The sequence below is a fragment of the Meleagris gallopavo genome, chromosome 16, assembly GCF_000146605.3.
Source record: "Meleagris gallopavo isolate NT-WF06-2002-E0010 breed Aviagen turkey brand Nicholas breeding stock chromosome 16, Turkey_5.1, whole genome shotgun sequence".
Taxonomy (NCBI): Eukaryota; Metazoa; Chordata; class Aves; order Galliformes; family Phasianidae; genus Meleagris; species Meleagris gallopavo.
In genome coordinates, this window is record NC_015026.2 from 4,355,788 (window position 1) to 4,378,052 (window position 22,265).

Sequence of the window (22,265 nt, forward strand, 5' to 3'; positions counted from 1 at the left end):
ATACCTCTGCTGGAGAAGCATGCAGAAAAAAAATTGTGTTTACTCATTGCAGCCATCCCACTTGCATATTATAAAAACACACCTCTTGGCTTTGCTTCAAGTTGAGATTCATTTAAACGCTAGTGGTGCTAGCTACATATCACATGTAACAAACAGAAAGCTGTCATACTGGTATAAAACATGATTAGTGAAGTCTTTTACCTCTGGAGAAAGAATACGTGCCTTGCAGCCAAACTACATACAACCTTTCAAACTCTTTAATGGTACTGTGCTCTGAAATACACTTGCAATGACACTGAGCACTTGCAGCCACAATGAAGTAGTACAATGATGAATTGGTTAATTAGCAGCTTTTAAAGAATGCTCATTTTCAATCTTTTTTTTTTTTTAACTAGATTTATCTCAAACTAAATACTCCTCGCATCAAGGATGTTGATTCTTCTGGCTTTCATTATTATATTTCACATAACTTCAGCAGCGCTGTTGTTCATCTCAACTATTGACAATGTAAGTGTCACTTCTTCTTGTTCCTCAAGAACCCAGTTATTTCTTTGCTTTATACAGTCTTTTATTACTTGCTGTGTTTCAGATAATTTTCTAGATGTGTTTTGAGCCTTAGAAGTTTTCCACCAACTTTATTACCAGAACAAATGTTTGTATAAGAAAAAAATCATATTGTCCTAAAGTTAGTTTCTATATAACACTTAAAATTATGCAACTGAAAATAGATTTGGTGTCTTTTCTTCAAACCAGCCTCAGAGGAGGATAATTTCTGCTATGAATTAGTTTCCATTCACTTGAAACAATTTCAGCTCAAAGTTTTAGAATCATGTGGCTTTCTTTTCAAATCTCTTTTAATTACTTTTGTGACAAGAAAAAGATTACTTTCCAGTGTTTACATTTTAATATGAATGACTTATTTCCAAAACAGCTGGCACAGTGATTGGTACTCTTAACTGCATTGGGTTCTTTCTCTGACAGGTTCAATGAGTGCACAGGCTTTTAGGAATTAAAAAAAAAATACTACTGGAAATATTTTACCTCACTTGTGAAGCTGGTTTGAATCCCATAGTTTTTCCAAAGACTATGCTTTAAGTAAAATGATATAATATCCACAACTCTTCAATGCAAAATTGTATGAACTGACATGTTATTTTTCAGCCAACTAGTTGATAAGCTGGAGTAGGTCATTAATTAAAAGCACTAAAACCAAGTTTTATTGCCCTGCTCCTTTGAATATTTAGAAAACTAGGACAGTGGACAGGCAAATTATTCTTAGCTCAGGTCAGTTACATACAAAAGATTACAGAATTCCAGAACCATGCACTCTGCTTTGTGTCATTAACTACTTTTAAGCAGTAACAAACTATGCAGCCAGCTTCTGCTTGGTTTTAGTACTTTCATAGGTTTTATGTTGTCAAGAAAATAACTCTCAAAGTATGAAAAAGCCTTCAAAGCTGAGAAATAATTTATTCCACTTGGACAGCAAAAGAATGAACAGCTTAGTGCTATTGAGAAGGTAATGCTTTTTCTTAACACAGTAATCCAGTGTTACTCTGATGGGTACAGCTACCGTCGTGATACACAGATGTCCTTATTGCTGTATTGTTGCAAATCTGCTTGGTATTCTGTGGGGTTTCTGGTATGTCTCTTTAAGCAGCTGATGATTCCAGGACTCGTACTTAAAAGACATATTTTTCCAGAAACTACTCAAAACTGAGGCCTGGGTAGCTATCGGAATTGGAGTGGATTTCCTGAGGAAATGCCACTTGGTGTAGAGAGGTTGCAGCATTTCCCAGGCTACCGTAAAAATCTGTTCAGTCACTGTAGTACTATTTTGCATTAAATGTTAAAACACTGAAATAGAAATACCACAGTGAGATCTTAATTTATTGCTATTAATTCCAGTCAGATGCCACAGTGCACAAACTGCATTTGCACATTGACAGCACAGCTACTTTAGTTGAGATTAATTCATTGAGTGTCGGGAACCAGAAAATTTGTAAACAGGGTTTCTGTTTCTTGGTTTATTACCCTGCTGTTTCCCATGAGTTAAAAAAGTGTTGTACCTTAAGGGAATTCACATTCCAAAGAAGGTCTGGATGAACAAATTATAACTTGTTGGGGTATCTTATGGAGTGAGCAGTCTTTGAATGTCCAAAACTTCTGTCTGAAAAGTAGAAAATCCCTTGTGCTTCAGGGTTGCCATCTAGTCCCCTTCTTACTTCACACGGGTCTAAGATGAAAATGATACACGAATAAAGAAATACCCTTTATTCCAAAATTGATCATGATGATGATTGACATAACATGCTGCCTTCAGTTTGGGGTCAGTACATGACTCAGTGCAAATTTATCAGAAAAAATGTAGAAAGATCTCTGGTCTCTTCTGCTTACTACTTCCCAAGCCTAGATCTCAAGTAGGAGCACTGAAGCTTTCAGTTCTTTACTGGGAATGCAGATGTATTTTCCAGTTCTTAATGCTGTTGGCTTCCCATCCCATCTCCAAATATTTCTTGCCCTCTCTTTCTTGATACCTAGCGTGTATAAATGCTTTTAAGTCCATTACATCTGAAATTTAGTTTGAAAGATTAATAAAATGAACAGATGTTTGTTCCAGTGGATGTACCTTTACTTTTATTTTGCAGGCCTGGTGGGTAGGAGATAATTTTTCTACAGATGTCTGGAGTGCATGCATCACAAATAATAGCACCTGCACACCTATTACTGATCAATTCAGAGGTGAGTATCTCTGCATGCATATGTTTCAGTTCCTTTAGCAGGAGATAGAGGAAACCAACATAAAATTTACAGGGACGAGAATATATACTTGTTCAAAAACCTGTATGTTCTAATAACTACTCATGTCTTCTAAATTCTTCAAAACTGGAAAAGCTAATTGTTCCTACAAGTTCTCTCATAGGAGAACAGAAGGAACTGTTAGGTACACTGAAAGCCCAATATGAGGGACTAAACATAAGCAATTAAGAGCAAGAGCCAAAGAACATTTAAAGTACTGAATCAAGTAGAAGTGGTGAAGACATCTGAAGGTAGCTCTGCAGTGGTGTAACTTGCTTCTCAGAACTGAACTTCAAAAGAACATAAATACACTGTTCTACAGGCATGGGGATAAAAGGGAAAGAAAATGAGAACACAATCTGAAGTTTTAACATAGATATTGTACTTAATATCTATGCAAAGAATGAATATACAGTACAACCTAACTTACCCTGCTTCACCAAAAAAAAAATATTTTTTTATTCTCAAGAGTTACTTTAACTATGTTCCCACACACTTTCAGTTACTATCTATTTCAGATAGGTAAATGAAGAGCCACGTAGCCCTGTAGTAACTTTGCTGTCCGAGTGTCAGGTCATATCTATATTGCAGGGAGACAATCCCATTATGCACAGGCACATCTAATCTAGTATGAATTTAGCCTACAATTGAGTTTCACCCTCATACACTTTCATACAGAGGGTAGTGGAGGATGTGGTATGTGAGAAATGGTCTCAGTGTTTTATTCAGTTTTCTGAAAAGCTTTTAAAAGTCTTTAAGTCACTGGCTGTATTAATAAAAAGAAAGTGTGAAGAACCCCCCTAGGCTTGCACAGTTGGTTTACTATGTCTGTTGAACTCCTGCTTAGAGAGTGTAGCTCTGCCCTTCTGCTCATTGGTGGAATAGATAAGGGGGGATAACTATTTTTAATCAAAGCTGCTTTTGTTTTTGCAGAATATCAATCAATTCAGGCTGTTCAGGCCTCCATGGTCCTATCTACTATTTTCTGTTGTGTGGCATTTCTGGTTTTCATTCTCCAACTTTTCCGTCTAAAGCAAGGAGAAAGATTTGTGTTAACCTCTATTATCCAGCTCCTGTCATGTGAGTGATTTTTCAACACTTGTGACTTTAATGATGTTTACATGAAAGTACGAAAGGGAAGGGGAAAAAGGTTTCAAAAAGAATGAGCTGTATGAGAACTCTGTAGGGCTCTGGAGGTCATAGCTTGTGCTGCATATATGTTTAAACATGGAACTGCTCAATTCTGTACTGTTTAGGCAGTGGAAACATGGGTAACATCACAGCTCAGAAGTAAAAATTTGTTAGGGAAAGAATCTAAGATTCTGAGCATCTTGATCAAATTAAGTAACTGCAAATGTTGCAGGCAGGTACTTCCTTAATTTTTGTTAGTCTTTAAAACTATCCAGATGTTAAGTATCATTTTGTGTTCATTGCAAATTACATGAATATGAAACAACGCTTAAAATTTAGTCCCTGCCAAAAAAACTGAGAGCATGTCCTGAAATGCCCCCAGTTTAGTTTGCAGATGGAAAATAAGTGTGTGCAAAAAGACACTGCTGGAAGCGGCTGCCAGATGAGAGTCAGTGGATGGTTATTATACATAGTGATATTATCTAAAATTACTAATCTTTGCTGTTTGTTCTCCTCCAGGTCTGTGCGTTATGATTGCAGCTTCCATTTACACAGATAGGCATGAAGAACTGCACAAGAGCATTGAATATGCCATTGAAGTTTCTACAGGCCAATATGGCTATTCCTTCGTCTTAGCCTGGATTGCATTTGCCTTTACTCTGATCAGTGGTGTTATGTACCTAGTATTAAGGAAACGTAAATAAATGTTGGCAGCTAGTTATTACTGTCATGACAGTACAAAACCAAATTCCAATAACTATTTTGTATATAATCATTTACATGGTTTTGTAGTAAAGGTATTGTTTCTCTAAAAATGTACTGTGTTCTTGATGTGAAACAGAATACAAAAAAAGCCAACCAACAGCAGGTTTAATGGAATGCCTGGCATTCGGTCTGAGCAAGACTGACCCAAGTTTTCTTTTACTTATTTCACCATCATCTGTGGTGAAATGGTGTATTCCCTTTTCTAGGCATAAGCAGTTCCTGGCCTCTGTCAGATTACTATTAAAGTCTTTGCAAATTAATTTGGAAGCAATATGCTAAGCATATTCCTGGCCTGGATCTAGCCCTTGGGATGGGATAAATACAGGGGAAGTGAAAAATGAGGCCAAGATCATGGTGCAAAAGCAAACAAGTATAAAAGCCCAAAGCTGCACTCAATGTGGCTGTTCTAGCAGAGGACGAATGTTCTGCTATTTATATCATGCAGTAAGTGTCATCAAGCTTTTATTAAAGCCACTTGCTTTGCAAAAGTAAACAACTCCTTTTTGTACTCCTGCAAATGATTCTCTTTATTCTTCTTCACGTTTAATTTAAGCATACAGAGCCTTTGGCAGGAAAAGTTACAAGCAAATTTGAAATTCAGTGCACAACTTGGGACTGGAGTAGTCTGAGCAGAAAGATACTCAAGTCCTGCAGCCCTTTATTTTTGCATTGTGCAGTACCAAATTTACCTTTTTTTTGCAGCCAAACTCAATATGTTTATTACATTGGGATCTGGCTAGATATATCATGTTGGCTAATATCTAATTTAGAAAAGCTTTTTTTTTTTCTTTTTCTGTGTCTGCTCACTAGGAAATTGGCCTTTACAAAATTCATTTTAACTTCCTACATGGATTTTACTTGAATAAAAATTCTTACTAAAGAAATCAGAGTGTAACTATTATGCATAGTAGTTCCAGGATAGTTTTTCAGAATTTTTGGTGATTCTTACTTTTCAATAATTCTGTGAGAGAATTACTGTAATACCAGATTTAACTGCTCAACAATATAATACTGGCTTTGGCTGGTGGTGATTTCAGGGTTTGGAGACCAATGTGGGGAATAAAGTGGCTTTTTCTGGTTAGTCACACCTTTGATGTTAAAATGTAGATTTGACTTTGTAAAAGCATTAACCATGTATTCATTTCATGATATTCACTACAGCTGACCCAATATATAGGCAATACAAATAAATGAATTTTAAATGAAATTTTACACTTAATGTAGAACAAAATTACTACTACAAAATAATGTAGCTCTACTAATGTTGATAACTTAGCCTATTACACAGCAGCTGATAGTCTGACCCATTGCTGCAGGTAATTCATCCTTGAGTTCTCACAGAACTGTATAGGAATTGTCTCTGATATGAGTAATGAGTCATGCTGTTCCATCTCCATTCCCTGAACATCCTAGAATGCTCTAACAAGTAATACTGTTATTAGGGAGCAAAGAAAGCACAACAGCACTGGCAAGAAATTAATTAGACAAGTAAGCAGAACAGCAAATTAAAAGTAAAAATAACAGCAGTTTAAAAAAAACCAATAAATCAGTCTGAGTGAATGCATGCTCACTTTCCCAGTCTTGCATGATGCTAATGTTCTGTTAGTCTTTTTCCTCTTAGTGGGAACACTCTGAATTTCAGGCATTACTACCCTACTTTTTAAAAAAGTGTTTCTGCTGTTTGCTGAATACATTTCAGATTCAAAACCTGAATTTTGCTAGCAAGCAGGATTTGTTTTAAATAAACAGATGTAGGTTTAAGGCTGAAAGTAGATAGTCTGTAAGTTAGGTGTTTGGCTAGTCTTATTCAAACATGAAATTTTAAGGATGAAATTCTAAAACAAACGTGCATTCAAGCTATTTTATATCTAGAAAATAATTCTGTAACACTGTAAATTAAGCTGAAATGCCACTGACTTGAAGAGATACTTCTTCAGTTTCTTGCCTTAATAATGCTTAGGTCATTTATAGAGCAAATATTTAAGATGAAGATGTATATATACATGAACTCAGCTTACTTCTACAATAAAAGCTCTGTCACTTTAGTTAGAAGTAAAAAGCACACACACTTCAGTGTACAAACAGCAGCATGCACATGGTGCCACACAGAGAACATATGTCAATATTTGAAGTACCAAGAAAATAAATGCCAAAAAGTTTGAACAAGAGTTTTAACAGGACAAACATATTTTAGAATATTCTTTTTACTTGATATGCCTTTAAAATATACCATTTTCTATGCTCTATATATTATTAAACTGTACATGAAAATAAAGTTAAAAATTCTTGTATTAGCAAGCTCAATACATTCAGCAGTCTGACCTTGTCTTTAAGCTTGGGGTAAATTTATACAATGTGGGATGAGAAATAGTTGAGGATTTGTATGAACAGGTAAAATTGAACTCTTCCTGCCTGTACTGGAACCACACACTGGTTATTTTTGTCATTTGTTGAAGAGCTTTCAGGTAAGTAGAGGGAACATCAGTGTACTGATGTGTAAGTGCACGGTCCCACAAGAATAGCTACCATGTACTGCAAGACCCACGTGTGCTGTGATAAGACAGTTATAGTAAGGTCTCTTCTCCTCATTGGCAGGAACAGCTGTGTGTTTAAGATTATTTTGAATGCCTTGATCATGTGAGAAATGTTAGAAACAAGCCACCAACTTCTGTATCTTCTCCAGCCCAAGCTTCACCCATGCACTGGGACAACAGCAGTACATGTGGGTTTGCACAGATTGCTCTGAAATGAGAAGTACTTAAGGATAATAACCTGTGATGAACAGTAAGTCAAACCCTTATTTTGCTTGTTCTACTTTGTACATACCCATTCCTGAGGTTTTCATGGAGCAGGCACAAATATTAACTGTATAGGAGAGCACTTGGTTCAGTTTCTAAAAGGGTCTGTGACAGTGCAACACCCTTTGGACTTTGCACATGGAACTCTCAGTTTCAGACTTCTGAGGAGGAGCAGTGTTGAATTTTTCAACGAGCTCTGGAGAAGAAGGGGTCCTTGCCAGCGAGGAAGATGTGGATCATGCTTGGAAGTCCAGGCTCTGAGACAAGAGCAGTTATTTGAACGAGGGTAGCAAGCCAAATGCCAACTTCTAATTCATACAAGCTTCATACAAATACAGAAACTTCTGAGTTGGTACTGTCTGTATAGTTTGCAAGCTACCAGAATTGTCACAGGTTGTCTCTTATTTATGTATTAACATTCAGCATTTTGCTGATACTTGTTTTCTGTCTTTCCTTTAGCTTTTTGCCTAAACTAGTAGACACTCCTCGCACACTCGTAATAACAAATTAGAAAATGTGTGCTATTGAAGGGTGTGTGTTTTGTCAGTGGGATGTTTATTTACTTTGGATCAATACTAAACTAACTGAATTTGTAGACTTCTATGTTTTTTTTCCTTAATTCAGCTACAAAGCTCGGCAACCCATGCATGTACTGTCACTTTGTTTTAAAACAGGTATACACTATGCAGCTGCAGGTGCTGTCACAAAATTTGTTGACTATTATCACTTTCAGCAGTTACAAAAAGCTCCTGATGGCATCTGGACTGCACTACGTGGGGCAAATGTTGGTCTATTTTACTGCTGCTTCTTGGAGAAGCAATCCTGTCTCTCACTGATCTTCCAAAAAGTCCCCAAAAAGCGAAACACCCCAAGACCTGAAAAAAACCCCAACTCTTAAAACTGTACTTTTAAGAGCCAACTCAGCAAATTTGAATCAGAATCAATTACCAGAAAATTGAAAGGCAGTAATATTGCTGTTATAAATGTTAGAAAACTTCATTCAAGCCAGACACACACATAAATACAAGGGAAAAGCCAGAAATACAGTGTGGGTGCACTGCTTCAAGGATTCGATCTTCTTAATATATTATCAGCAAGAAGTAGACCAGCTGCAATATTCTCTTTTCTTTGATGTTTTTGTATTATCACTTTAGATAGTTTTACTTACTTTTTAGTAAAATTCTTCCAGCAGAGAAATTCTTTAAGCATCTGTGTTGAAGAATTACACTGTTTTGGAACCTGAAAGTTGGTAGGATTTAAAAATGGCAATCCTTTTAGGAACCGATGCCTTAAAACGTTTTCAGTCGTGAAAGATTTGGAGGAGGAGGAAGGCAACAGGCTGAGTAGGGAAGAGAAAAAGGTGTCTGGAGCAGCTGTGTGTCTGCCTGCCCGTGGTACCCATGCATCGTTCCCTTCTTGCTGGCCGTGCTGTGCAATTCGCGTTCCGACAGAGCCTCCTCGTGGCGAAACACCGCTGCATTTCCATTTCAAAACGCCTCTGGAAAGTCCGACTTTCCCTAAGTTCTGAAGCATTCTGCAAGGTGCAAATCCCCAGGGATTGGGGATCCTCCTCCCTCTGTTCAAGCACTCTTTATTCAGCTTTTTTTACTTGCTTTCGAGAGCTGTGGGTGATTCTGTTCTCAAACATTTAGGTGAATACTTCACCTTTCATGCACTACAGGATTTTAAAACCATGTACATTAAATAACTCTTGTCTAAGATTTTTTTTTTTCTTCTTTTTTCCTTCCCAATACTTTGAGGAACCTTAGTAAAGAGCAGTTCATTAAACACATCTGAAATACAGAATCTTTTTTCAGAGCAGGAAAACTGCCGTGCAGTTGTCAACCTGAGCAAAATATGAGCTGTTCCCCACACTGCACTTAGAAATAGGACAGGCTGCTTTGGAGCAGCTAGTACTGACAGTGCCAGTGTTGCTTTTTCAGGCTTCTCAGTCACATTCAGGTCAGCATAAAACACTCACTAGTGGTGCTAGACAGCCATAGTAAAGATAAATATGTGATTGATGGAAACTTTGGGCTGTATTGGCATTTAATGAAAAACATCATGGTTTCCATTTAACATCAGCTAGTTAAAAAAAAAAACCCAGGGTTTATTTATTGTCTCCCTTTCAAAGTTAAACCTGTTACTTGTCTTCTGAAGCTCCTACCTCTGCAGTCCAACTATACTGAGTTCAGCTCTCCCCATGACTCAATACACAATGACTGAGAGGCTGGGAAGACAAGGACAAGCACTAGGACTGCCTGGTGTTCATGAGGCCACTTGCTCCTTTGTCAGTCCATAGCAGGATAAATCACACCTGTACCAAACCCAGCATGCATTTGCTGACATGCAGTTGTTAACACCAGCTGAAATTCTACAACTGCCCCAACACACATTTCAGCCTTAATGAGTTTACCCTTGGCTAATAGCAGGCAATGTAAAGCTCATCCTTGTCCTCCAAGACCATTACGTCATTTCTGTCCTCTGCACAGAGACCTCCTTGTGTATCTGAAGATTAATGCTTAATTCAGTCTTTTGCTACCATCTTCAGCAGATCTTGTAGATGGCATTTTCTAGGCAACCCTTAATGTTTCCATTGCTCCCTTCTGATGTGTGCCACTTGCAGCACATAACCTTGACATGCAGTGAACAGTGTGTGAGGTGATATCTTTGCAATAATGAAAAAGAACTGAAGGACATTCTCCTTCAGATTTTCCATCACATGCTGTACATACATTGTTTTTGCAAAAGGCACAAGAGGCAGACAAAATGGGCTGGTTTCTGCCCTCCCAGATAGCACTGGGTTCTGCCCAGCATCATCTTAACTCCAGCTGTTCTCATCCCTGAAGAAGGAAAAAAGAGAAAAACAAAGAAACAAAAAAAAACCCCACAACATGACATCGAAGCTTGGCATGTAAGAATCTCTTCCCTCAAACCTCCAGCTGCACTCTTGCTAACACAGCATGTGGTAACCAACCTTTCTTTGCTGCAGGGGAGCACCACTGACTCAGGGTGTCCACCAGGACTCCCAGCCTGGAGACATGGTCTCCGTTCCAGCCATGTCCTTTGGTAGAAGGGAGCCTGCACTTTGAAGTGTTGTGAGCTTTTGGAGCTGCTTTTTATGCACTCGAGGAGGAATTAGGGCAGTCTAACTTGCTTCTGACTATTCCCAGCAGTAGGAATGACTTTCTTCTTCACTAGTTGTCCTACTAGAAATGAATGTTACTAAAATGTTTTTCTCACTATGCATGACAAGTCAGAATACGTTTTTTTTGCCTATAATTCCTCTATTTTCTTTCTAAAATAATGTACTTTTTTCTCCTTGGACATAAATATGTGAAATTGTTGCACGCTTGTTTTCAGTTCAGGCTGGGCATCTCTTTATACTAAACAAGCAAATTGGCAAATTCTATCCCATGAACCCCCATAGCAAATGCAGGTCTAGTGCTTGTGCTGTGAGGCTCACTGCATTCTGTGAGCAGAGGTTTCTAAGTGGGCACTCCCCTCCCTTTCGCTTATCTGAAAAATCAAGGTTGCCCAATCTTCTCATTGCTACAGCCTTGCCCTTGGATTCAGTCATTTCATGTCAGTTTTGATTTATCTGCTGTTCTTTTACATGGCAGTAGCGTTAGCTTTCAAGGTTTGGCTTTCAAGTAGTGTTTTGTATGTTTATCACCATGAAGAAGAGTCATAAGAAGATGAGATGACTTCCAAGGCATAGAGATTCATCTTTCTACAACGAAGTGTAGAAGCCTCATTACAAATTATACTTGTATTCAGAAGTGAAACTTCTGTGCCCAGAGCTGGTTCAGAACATTGCAGTTCCCTGCTTTTGAATGAATGCAGGGACCTTAAAAATAAAAATCTGAATAATTTGGTCTCACTTTGTGAACAGGAATCTGCTGTAGTGAGAAAGTATTGCTACACCTAATATTTTAATTTATATTTTCAAATATGCGTAGCATAATGGAAAAGCAATGCCCTACAAACAGTTATTTTTAATCAGCATGTACTGCATCTGGACAAGAAGAAAGGGCAGTTGTACAAAGGCAAACTGCTCAACTTGTCTGCTTCAAGTCAGGCCAGGGCTGAGGCAATGCATTAAATTACCAGCCAGCAATCGGTGAGCTCCGTGTGCAAGATCAATATCTGCCATTTAGCATGTAAACCCAAATACTACACACTTCTAAATTGTTAATCATCACAAATTGCTTGGCTCCCAGCCATGGTCGGAGGGCTGCAAGCACCTCTCTCACAGGAGGTGTGAGGGGCTTTGCTGTTACATGTGCCCACAGTTTGCTGAAAGCTCCTGGCAGTTTGCAGACACACTGAGGTGACCTGTTGGGCCCGCCAGGCCTAGGCAGGGGTTGCCATCCCAGCAGGAATATTCAGCTCACTTGTGCTTTCTATGCTCACACTCTGTGCGTGGCACACACCAAGGGCAGCCATGCAGGCCCCTGTCAGCTGCTCTCCTCCTGCTCTTGCTTTGCACCATGTCAGTCATGAAGCTCCTTTCCACAATTCATTGCAGCAAGGCTGCCTCGAGGCTTCTTATTGTGGTTGCCAAGCTTTGTGTGGTAAAATTCAAAGCAAACAGCAAGCAGAGGTACTGCAGGGAGTGAAGGGTGATTTATCAATGGGGTCTGGCAGATTCAGGGTTCTGGCAGAGGGAGGAAGAGAGAGGCATGCTGCTTTGTTCCTTCAACTCATCTGACCTCCCATGGGTACAAAGGAATGCAGCAGGGAGGGATCTGTGCAGGGATAGTGAGCAGGTTGGAGAAGGGGGTTGACAGGAACCTCTGGAGCTACGAGAAGGGCAGATATAAAAAGCCCTGCAGCAGGGATGCAACAAATAGTGCCCAGTGAGCAGCTGTGCAGGGAAGGGGCTGGGGGTCCTGGTGGGCACCCTGAGTCTGTAGTGCTGCCCTGTGGCAAAGAAGGGTTGGTTACCACATGCTGTGTTAGCAAGAGCGCAGCTGGAGGTTTGAGGGAAGAAATTCTTACATGCCAAGCTTCGATGTCATGTTGTGGTTTTTTATTTATTTATTTATTTATTTTGGTTATTTGTTTTTCTCTTTCTCTTTTTTTCTTTTTCAGGGAGGAGAAGAGCTGGAATTAAGGTGCAGCAGAGGACACTGCCAATTGCTTCTCCCTTTGGAAAGCCAAGATTTAAGAGTTTGTTGCTGTTTGGAAATTGTACATATGTTTCATTTCCTAAAATGATGCCATTCATTTTTAATAGCAACAGTAATATAATGAACCTTTCTATGCATACATAACTATTAATTAACATTAGAATTGTAATGTAGAGACTATGTAAATCTGAGGACCTATTTTGCTGTGCTGTAACTTCACAGCAATTTGTTAGCTCACAAGCAGCTTGTGAGGCTTTATTGAAATAATGGTGATAGTATATTCTCAAATGCAGTCCATTCCCAGTAGTGTCAATGAGTGCAGCTTGGGGTAAAGGCTGTTTGGACACTGGAAAATGTATCATTTTACACTTGGAGTTTTTTCATCGCTTTATCCCTTGGTGAAAGTTATAAGGACAAAGGGATGATGGAGGACATCTGTGAAGTTGCAGTTTTCTGTCTTGCTGGGTTTAATGACAAACTCACAGTTAGAAATACAGAGGAGCTTGGGGTTTATTTTAATTTTTCTCTGAAAGGTTTATAACATAAAGGATTTTCATTAATCAAAATGATTTATTAGGTTTCTAGCTTCTCCAGTATCTACATCATTGCTCAGACAACAGACTTAAATTGCAATTCTCATTTCCCAGGGAATGTATTTAGAGCATAAAATGTCATGTATTTTTTCTTAGTGACTGTTAAGCAAAACTTTTGCATACCGAAAAACCTATGTGGTTTCATCTTGGCTATTCCTCTGTGAGAAATAACCACATAATAAAAATAACAGCACAGAAGGACATTGCTTCTGCTCTGTTAGATATAATCGAGGCCTAGAAATTCTTAGATAAATCTGGATGAACATGTTATTGGTGGAATGTGTAAGCAAATGGGTAGAGAACTGCATATATTTGGGATGGCCTGACATCTCTCAGATAATATAAGAAAAAATTATCAGGCTGACTGGATTTTAGCTGAAAATACATCCAGTCCTTACCCCACATTTCCTTTCTATTCCTGTAATCCCTTTCTCCATCTTCAAGTGTTCGAATTCAGACACTGTAAAATAAATCAGCCACTTAAACAGGTTTGTTCTTTTCTTTCAGTGACTGCTTCTTACTAGATTCTATAGCAAACACTTAATGTCATGCTCTGGCTCATGTGCGGAAATGTTTCTATGCACCAAAGTAATCCAGATCTGCTTGATTTTTCTCAGTGTACAACTCTTGTTAGAAGCAAATTGGTTAATGAGAAACTTGCTCAGAAACTATCTTGCTATGTGGCTAACATTGCTGGAAACGTGAATAAAGAGAGGAAAAAGTCCTCTCAGTGAAATTTAAACTAATTCAATCTCATAATTCCTAACGTGATTTACAACTTTTCTCTAAGGGAAGCAGGGAGGCTGGCTTTCTTAGCAAACAGGGAATGATCACTGCAACAGACCAGGCAGAGGTGTTTTAAGTCTACCTAAGAAGAAGATGTCTTAAGAAAGTGTTTGTAAGCAGCAGAAGAGTAACAGCTTGTTAAGCAGAAGAGCCTGTATCTGGTTCTGGACAAGTCTGATGTACAACAGACTGACGAGGGAATTAAAGTCTCGAACAAACAGGCTATTCTTTGAACATCTGCCAGTTTTCAGTGTTATTACTAACCTTGCAAAATAAAGTTTGTCTTGCAAAAATTTGTTTTGCAATGCATAGTCTAGGTTGTTTTCTTTTTCCTCCCGGACTGAACAACTACAGCCTTTTACTTACTGATTTGATTTACAAATTGAAATAGAACAGGGAGAAATATTCATGTTGCTTCTTTGAGAACTTGTTTGTTTTTAAACATACAGGAATATGTACCAAGAATGTTATATACTGGATTGTATTTATGTTGGACCTGATGCGTGATAAGCTTGTGCAATCACTGATTACAGGGAATACATTATTTGAGTGGTTGCTTTAAATATTTTAAATAATGAAACAGAAGCTTTATAAAGACATGTTAGTAGCAGTTGAATGGGCTCCTCACCTTACTCTGCTGTATGGTCATTTCCTGTGCTCTGTCCTATGGAGGGAGGTATAAGCACTCATGTCTCCTCAGTGTTTGGCTCCTGTTTGCATTAGCAATTAAGGTCAGAGCAGCAGTGAAGTTTTGAAGAGAGTCCCCTGATTACTTCCATTTAGTTTCTGCTGGTTCAGTTCTTAATGCAGTTCCTGCATGCATAAATTAGATTCCTCTCAAAGGAAAGGAAACCAAAAGCTCTGCACCAAATGATTTTTAGAGCCTGGTAAGAACCATTAGGTTCTGAATCTGCCCAGAGAAGCTCCGCAGAAGAGATAGAAGTAGCTGGAACTCTTCTCCTCCTCTGGAACATTTCTCCTCTGGAGTGATCATAGCCCTATCCACTTTATGTTTCTTTGGTTTGTAATATTTTAGCATGATGCTCCATCTTCTAGAGGAGAGATGGAAGAAGTAACATTAAACAGGATTAGAGTGTCTGGTTGAATTCTCCTCTCATTTACAGATTCCATAGTGTATCTTTTCATGTGGTAGAACACGTGCCGACTTTCAAAATCACATTAATTACTTACCATCTCCAATGAGAAGCAGGGCACCAAGCATATAAGCCAAATCCACTATGTCTGTTTCATACATTTGATTCATAAACTGAGTTCAGCACAATTTTTTTCTGAAGCCATGGTTACTCAGGATAATAGCTGGAGGTAAATTCTGATGTGTTGTTGAGCAAAAATGGGGATTCCACACCAGGCTCCATTGGGTGGTGCAATTGCTGCATGGGCTGCATACAAGATCTATCTTGAAAGGCTTGGAGCAGGAAGTAAGTGGAGTCTTCCTCTAAATATATTGAAAAACAGCTCAAAAGCAGAGCCACTCTGCAGCAAGTAATTGAAATGTAAAAATGAAAGAGGGACCACTAGTTCTGAAACAATATTTTGGGCAGGAAATAACAGTCAAGAACAAAGTAGCAGAATTGCCCACAGATTGAAGGTATCACTAAGTACTCGATGTTAGTATTGAAGACAGCATTCAGCATCCTGAAAGAAACAGAACAGCTCAAATGAACCTTTACATGTAGTGTCTGTAGGAAGAATCCATATGGCTGCCAGCATCTCTATGGCAGTGGAATGAGGATCCTTAAAGGTTGTGAATTTACCCAAACTGTAAAATCTATTCTGTAGATAAAAACTGGCAGATATAAGAGAAAAATATGAAGATTTAATAATATAATCTTGTTCTAAAATAAGGAGGCATTTGACGTATTAGTAAAAAGAAAATATCCAGCTGTTTTCCTTAACTGTAACAAATTGTGTTAACAGCCAAGTCTATTTCAGAGCAGTGTGAATCTTTCATAAGATGATGCCTTTAATTTTCTTTCCTCACTTCTTGGGGAGAAGAGGAGGAAGAAAAACATAAACTTTAAATGGTAAGTAGAAAAGTGGAGATGTGTTCATACAGAAGCCCAATACAGATCTTTACGTAACACTTTTGCCTACCAAGCATCTCATTTAGAATTAGTGCTGTTAGTTTTTATCAATCAGTGAGTGTCACAGTAAGCTAGAAGGAAAGAAATGAAAGGAAATAAGGTGAGGTGGTGGCAATACAATAAGTAATTTAACAGATTTTGTTATGTACCAACTCTAATTTTTTGTTTAAATCTTAACATGAATCTGGAATAGCAATAATAGATCTGTAGTAGATCTAAGGGAGACCCAGGTTGAAAACGTATTGATTACTCAGATATAAATTTCTTATTTATTTAGAAATTAAATGCCATACGTAAATTTGTAGGCTGCAGATGTTTATTTCAAAACTTTGGAAAACTCAGTGCCTGAGAAAGTAAGTGATCATGTGAAGTAAATTTCCTTGAAATTGTGCTGGGTAGCATTAATTATGCTTTTTTTTTAGTTTGTTTCTTTATTCGTTAGTTGCTTTCCATAATTTCATTGCTTTCAACATCATTTCCAGTCAAAAATGATTTAGCATAATACAGGCTATTTGTCAATCACTTTTATCCGTAGGGAAAATATTCCCCAAACTTTATTCTGGGACTCCCAGCTTTGAAAATTTATAGCTCAAGTATATATATGAGGAAGGAAACAAGTTCACAAAATTTAATACAACTTGTAACTATTCATCCTAGTTTATACTAACATGTAAGCCTAAGTTTGTCAAACGTCACACAAAATTTATGTTGTCCTTAAAGGCTAACATATTCTTATGAAGACAGAAACATCACTGTGACATCTAAAATCAAATTAATTGGCCACATTCTCCTGAACAAACCTTTATACTAGGTTTTTGCATTAAAACATACTGCTGTCTGACTTTCATTCACTTGTACTTTTATTAGAGACAAACAAAATGCCTTTTCTGATCTACCCCAGAAAAAACCTGTGTTTGTTTTGAATGCCAGGAGTCAAAACATTTGAGTGCCTCATGATGCCATTGCATCAACTTAAAAAAAAAAAAGTTATATTCTCTCTATATAAATCTGATTTCTTTGAGTTTTGTTTGGGCATTTCAGGCATATAACATGGCATATATAAAGAATATATCACTTTGTTTATGTTTTCATAAATGGAGGAAATGACTTGAGAACTGTTGTTACACCAGCGGTGGATATTAGCATGCTCCAAAGCATACTTGTCTCTACAGATTTGTCATTCTTCTAGGGACCATCTTCCAAGCCTTCCCATTTATGTCTTGTTCACTTGTTTTGTCTTTTCCAACATCTGTTAGTGTTGTGACAGAAGCAAATGAGGGCCTGTTTGCCTTCAATAAGCTGTGATAAAGACATATGCTACTCAAGCGCATACATTCAAAAGAATGATAACTCTTTGTATTAGTGTATAATTTATAAAAATCTTTTGAATTCTGAAGTTTGCCTTTTTTTTTTCTTGCACTTTCCATTGGAGGAAAGGTCTACTATGCTTATGGAGTAATTTTGAGAAATAATCACTGGGATTTGGCAGTTTTGTAGAGGAGTGGGCTTGGCATTGTTCCCCAAAATTAATGGTCACCAAGAGAAATTGAGAATTATGGTCTCTTTCTTGGGCTTTTATAGCTGCCTTTCCTGGGGAAACCCAGCACTAATCTGTGTACTCAAGGCTGAGGAACTTACTCTTCTGATCCTCTATTTGCTTTCTCAGGTTTTTGTATCTTTGATGTACTGTAGCTGTTTCCTCTGCCTCATCAAATCTTTCTGCTGTTAACTTACTTCTTCTGTCAATAATATCTAACAGCCACTTAAAACTTGGGAGTTTTGGCTAGGAAAATAGATGTGGATGACACACTTTTCTTTAAAAGGTCTGAACTGAAAAACTTGTGCATCATGTAGAAAGCACAGTGTAGCTTGCCCTTAATACTGTAAGTTAGGTAACATGAAACATCAAGCGTAAGTGCGTACTGAGATCGTCTGTGCAATTTTTGCATATGCACATAGTCTGACAGAACCTGACTCATTCAAGTCTTTATTTTCTAATCACTTTAAGCTACTAAATAAGTAGCTGTACATGTCATTACACAGCAGCTTAAACTAATTCAAATCAGCACTGGTGCATCCTTCCTTTCCCCTTCTTTCCATCTGACGCAGTCTCACATTCTGTTTGTGGGACACCTGTATAATCCATGTAGAACCAGGTCAGAAAGCTGACTAACAAAATGTAGATCATGGTTTTTTTCCTTCAAAAAATCACTGCTGTGTCAGCGTGGTGCCAGCACCTATGTGATGGCATACTGTTAATATGGGCTGTGTAATGCTGGCTTATGTTATTACAGCTGTTAGGAAATGCATGAATGGCTGAGCTGATCTAATAACTTGCTGTTACTGGAGGAAAGAAAATGGTAGCAACAGTTCTCCTGATCCTCAGGCAGACAAAATCTGCCCCTACTTTTCCTTGTTTGTTTTATTTAATTTACACTTGTGCAGTTTAGTAACTAATAAATTTTTGGCATCTGAAAACTGGGCCTTGCCTGATGGAGAAAAGTCTACATATGATTCTAGAATAATTAATATGGCACTTTATAGTATGAACCCAAATGGGTCCTGAAGTGTTTTCTGCTTGTTTATCCCACACTGGTTTCCCATTGTTCATGTATTGTACTCCGCATGCTTTCCATTTGCAGAGCCATTCATCTTAGAATTTGAAGGGTATGGAGATGCCAGTCTATCTTGCCTTGTGTAGACTTCATTAGGAAGGTGGAATCATATCTCATAGAGTATGTTATGCTTAGCAACTCTTATGTACTTTCTATGTTCCTGTTAGTAATAACAAGGAAGTTTTCACAGTGTAGATTTTAAATGTAAAACTTCTGGGGATATGTCAAGTAAGGAGTCAGGAAACTGAATGGAAAATTCAGTAATGATTCAGGTCCCTTAAGTGATTATTTTTTGTCCCTGTGATTAGTACAGTGTTATGCAGTGTGGTAGGTATGGTGAACTTATCTGATTTCCTGCACCAGCTATTTTTTTTCTCTTTCATGATCTTTTATTTAAGGAAAGTATTTTGAAAAATCTTCAGTCTTAGGACTAGACAAAAATGTCATATTTCAACATAAAACTGCTCTGCCTAGCTACAAGAGCTCTGGTAGGAAATTGAAAGAAATACTGTTCATTGATCAGAATTTATGTTCTTCATTACTGAGCATAGTGAGATACTGCAGTATGGGAGAGTGTTACTTAATGCTGTGAAACTGATCATTACCACTGTGCAGTACAATTCAGTTCAATGCTAGTGCTTTCTGCATCCAGTATTTAGAATCTGATCGCCTAGAAGAGAAAGAAAATGCAAGGGCTATTATTTATATGTTTGTAAAGAAGATGTTAGGAATGTTAGGAAGACGGTGTTCTTAGGAGAGCTCTGGAGTCTGCCTCAGGTATTCATTTCAACCCATTCAAATTAGGATGCTATTATATGAGGTAGTTGCCAAATTATGTCTGTTGAATTATATAGACTGAAATAGCATTAGGGCTTTCAAAACTGCTTGAGCAGTAAGTTTAAGAAAAGAGAGAATGTGAAGTCACTGAGTTACTATTTAGCAATGTCTTTAATTTCTTGAAATATGGTATAATGTACCTCAGACTTGTAAGTGGGAGAAACTAACTTGTGTTAACAATTGGTTATTTTAAATAGTGTGAAAAAAATCCACCTACTGCATGAGTTAGCATCTGAATTAGTATTCAGAACTAAGAATTGGTGGTGCAGGATCCTTTTAGGGGTATTATTAGGAGTGTCCCGGGAAAATGCTGGTTTTAAGAAGTCTATTTCACCTGTGTATTAAGAAATATGTATTCCTATTCATCAGTATATTTTTAGAGATTAAGGGGTGAAAAGAGACAGACAGACAAGGTAGTCAATATGTAGGGCAGAAAGTGGTTGAGCACAGCTGTAAGCAACAACAGCAGTGAAAAAATACGCATAGCAGAAGCTGGAAGTGGAGGACCGCAAAAGGTTAACAGATTTTGATAGATGAAGACGAATAGATTATAGACAAATAAAGTGCAAAATGGAGCAAGCAAACCGTATCCAGGACAAACTTCAATGCAGATGAGTCAGAAGCTGACACACCATAGTATGCCATAGCTGCAATATCAAAGGCAAGATGAAATTCCCGTCTTTGCCTTATTTTAGGCAGTCAGGTAGTCTTTAAAAGAGAAACAAATAAACCAGTAAAGAGGAAAGTGTAGGTCTTAGAACAAGTGCTCTGATTCAGTTGCTGTCGAGGCCCTGAGGGCACTGATAGGTTTTAATTGCCATGGTCAGCCTTTGCTGGAACCTCCAACCACACCATGGGGCTGGGCCCCATTTAATCTCAGCCTTCAGCCTCTGTTCTGTTGGTTGGGCTGTCTTCTGGTGTGGCAATGGCTAGGCCTTGTTGGGCCATGGATCTCAATGAGTCTGAGCCCTGACCCGTGGACTGATTTCCTGCTCTTCTGCTGCCCCTGTCATGGTGAACCTGTCTGGCTGCCACCAGACTGTTCCTGAACCTGAATGCTGTCATCAGGCTTGAGCCTGAAGTGTGGACTGAGCTGTGTTGTCACTGTGGATTTGTTAGATGATCTGGGCTCTTGGCCGATCCTAGCTGCTGTATCTAGCCTGCCCTACTCCTTTGCTTAGGTAATGTTGGCCTGGGCTGTGGCTGGCACAGCCCTTGTCCTGCTGTCCTGCTGGCTGTGTCACAGTGCTTGGCTCCCTGTCCTGCAGGCAGTAACCTGCCTCTGCTGTGCCTTAATGGCTGCTTTGTTGGCTGCAGTATGGGAGGCTCAGGGAAAACTGCTGATTACCATTTTATTTATTTGTTCAATGTATTAGATTGGCAGAGGGGACTCTACACACTTCTACTTGTCAAGTGCTTTAACAGACTTTTAACTCTCCAAGAATTACTTGAACAATAAGAAAAAATATTACTATGTGGTGATTTTCTCAAGTACTTTCATTCATTTAAAATAATGATCCTTTCTAGGTTTACAGTTGTGCTAAGATGAGGTGATTCTAACAGTAGTGTGCATGTCTCTGTGTGCTGCTCTAATGGCTGGAGGACCATGAAAGCAGATGTTTGCAGGTCAGTAGGTGTTTCTTGAATCTATGTCCTCCAATCAAAGTGAAGTACTGATCTTTAGGACAGCTTACCTGTTATGTGAAACCAGTTGCTTAATACCTTTGCAGATCTCAACTGAGACTGCATAGCAGATATTAATGTGTTAATTTAATAAGCACAGCATACAAGACTGTGGACTAATTTTGTGTTTTGAGGCATTGATCACTCAGCAGTTAAGTTATACAGAGCTCTCTTTGCAATGATTCACTTCTATAGCCTTTTAGGAACATAATTTTGCAGCAAGGAAAACTTCAGGCTTTACTAAATATTGTCATCTTGCAAAAGGCTAATCGAACTCATTTCTTCTTTATTTTGGTAAAAGAGAGAACACTGATGTTAAATCCAGATTCTCTCCTTGTAGAGCATCTACTTTCTAAAGGAAATATGCCTGATTTTAGGCTAAATGCTTAATAAAATTCTTCTTCATTTGGATAAGATAGGTTCAATGTCTCTTCTATTGCTTCTAATATACACAGCACAACAAACTTCGTTATTCCCAGAACAGCTTTTTAATCTTAGCTTTTTCTATCCAAATGATACATTACATAAACGGTCCTTTTAACTAGGCTGCATTAAGGTGAAGTTAAATCAATAACAAAAGCATCATGCATGACTGTAGTCTTTTGCTGGGTATGGAAGCACTGCGTTGCAAGTCCTCTGCTTAGGAAACTAAGATAAGGCATGCGATTACAAATATAATAGCTAAAAATATGCTCTTAGTTGTTTGTTTTATATGCAGGTACTGGTCAAATTGCTTTCATTAATTGGTGCTGTTTCTGATATTGCAAGTTCTGCTACTTGAGAATATTGCTTCTAGATTTGTTTTCTTTCTAGCTCAGCAGCTATTTTTTAGGTCCTATGCATGGAAAATGCTAGGTCATGGCTTGAACCAGTGATTGAGCACCTGATGAGAAGTCAGGGCCAATCCAGAGGAGTTCAGATGTATGCAATGCACCTGAGTGAACAGAAGGGAATTTACCCCTTCCCAGACCTCATTTAAGGGTTGGCGGTGGAGGCTAGAGTGTCTTGTCTGGGGATC

At 38.2% G+C, this 22,265-nt stretch overlaps 1 protein-coding gene across 1 annotated transcript; it reads left to right on the forward strand.

The window, feature by feature from the left end:
• Positions 1 to 395: 395 nt before the first annotated feature.
• Positions 396 to 7,003, forward strand: EMP2 (epithelial membrane protein 2). Its single transcript, XM_003210717.3, has 4 exons — positions 396 to 507; positions 2,649 to 2,742; positions 3,733 to 3,879; positions 4,450 to 7,003. The coding sequence occupies exons 1-4, from the start codon at positions 430 to 432 to the stop codon at positions 4,632 to 4,634; spliced, it is 504 nt and encodes a 167-aa protein (XP_003210765.1). The 5' UTR covers positions 396 to 429; the 3' UTR covers positions 4,635 to 7,003.
• Positions 7,004 to 22,265: the final 15,262 nt, after the last annotated feature.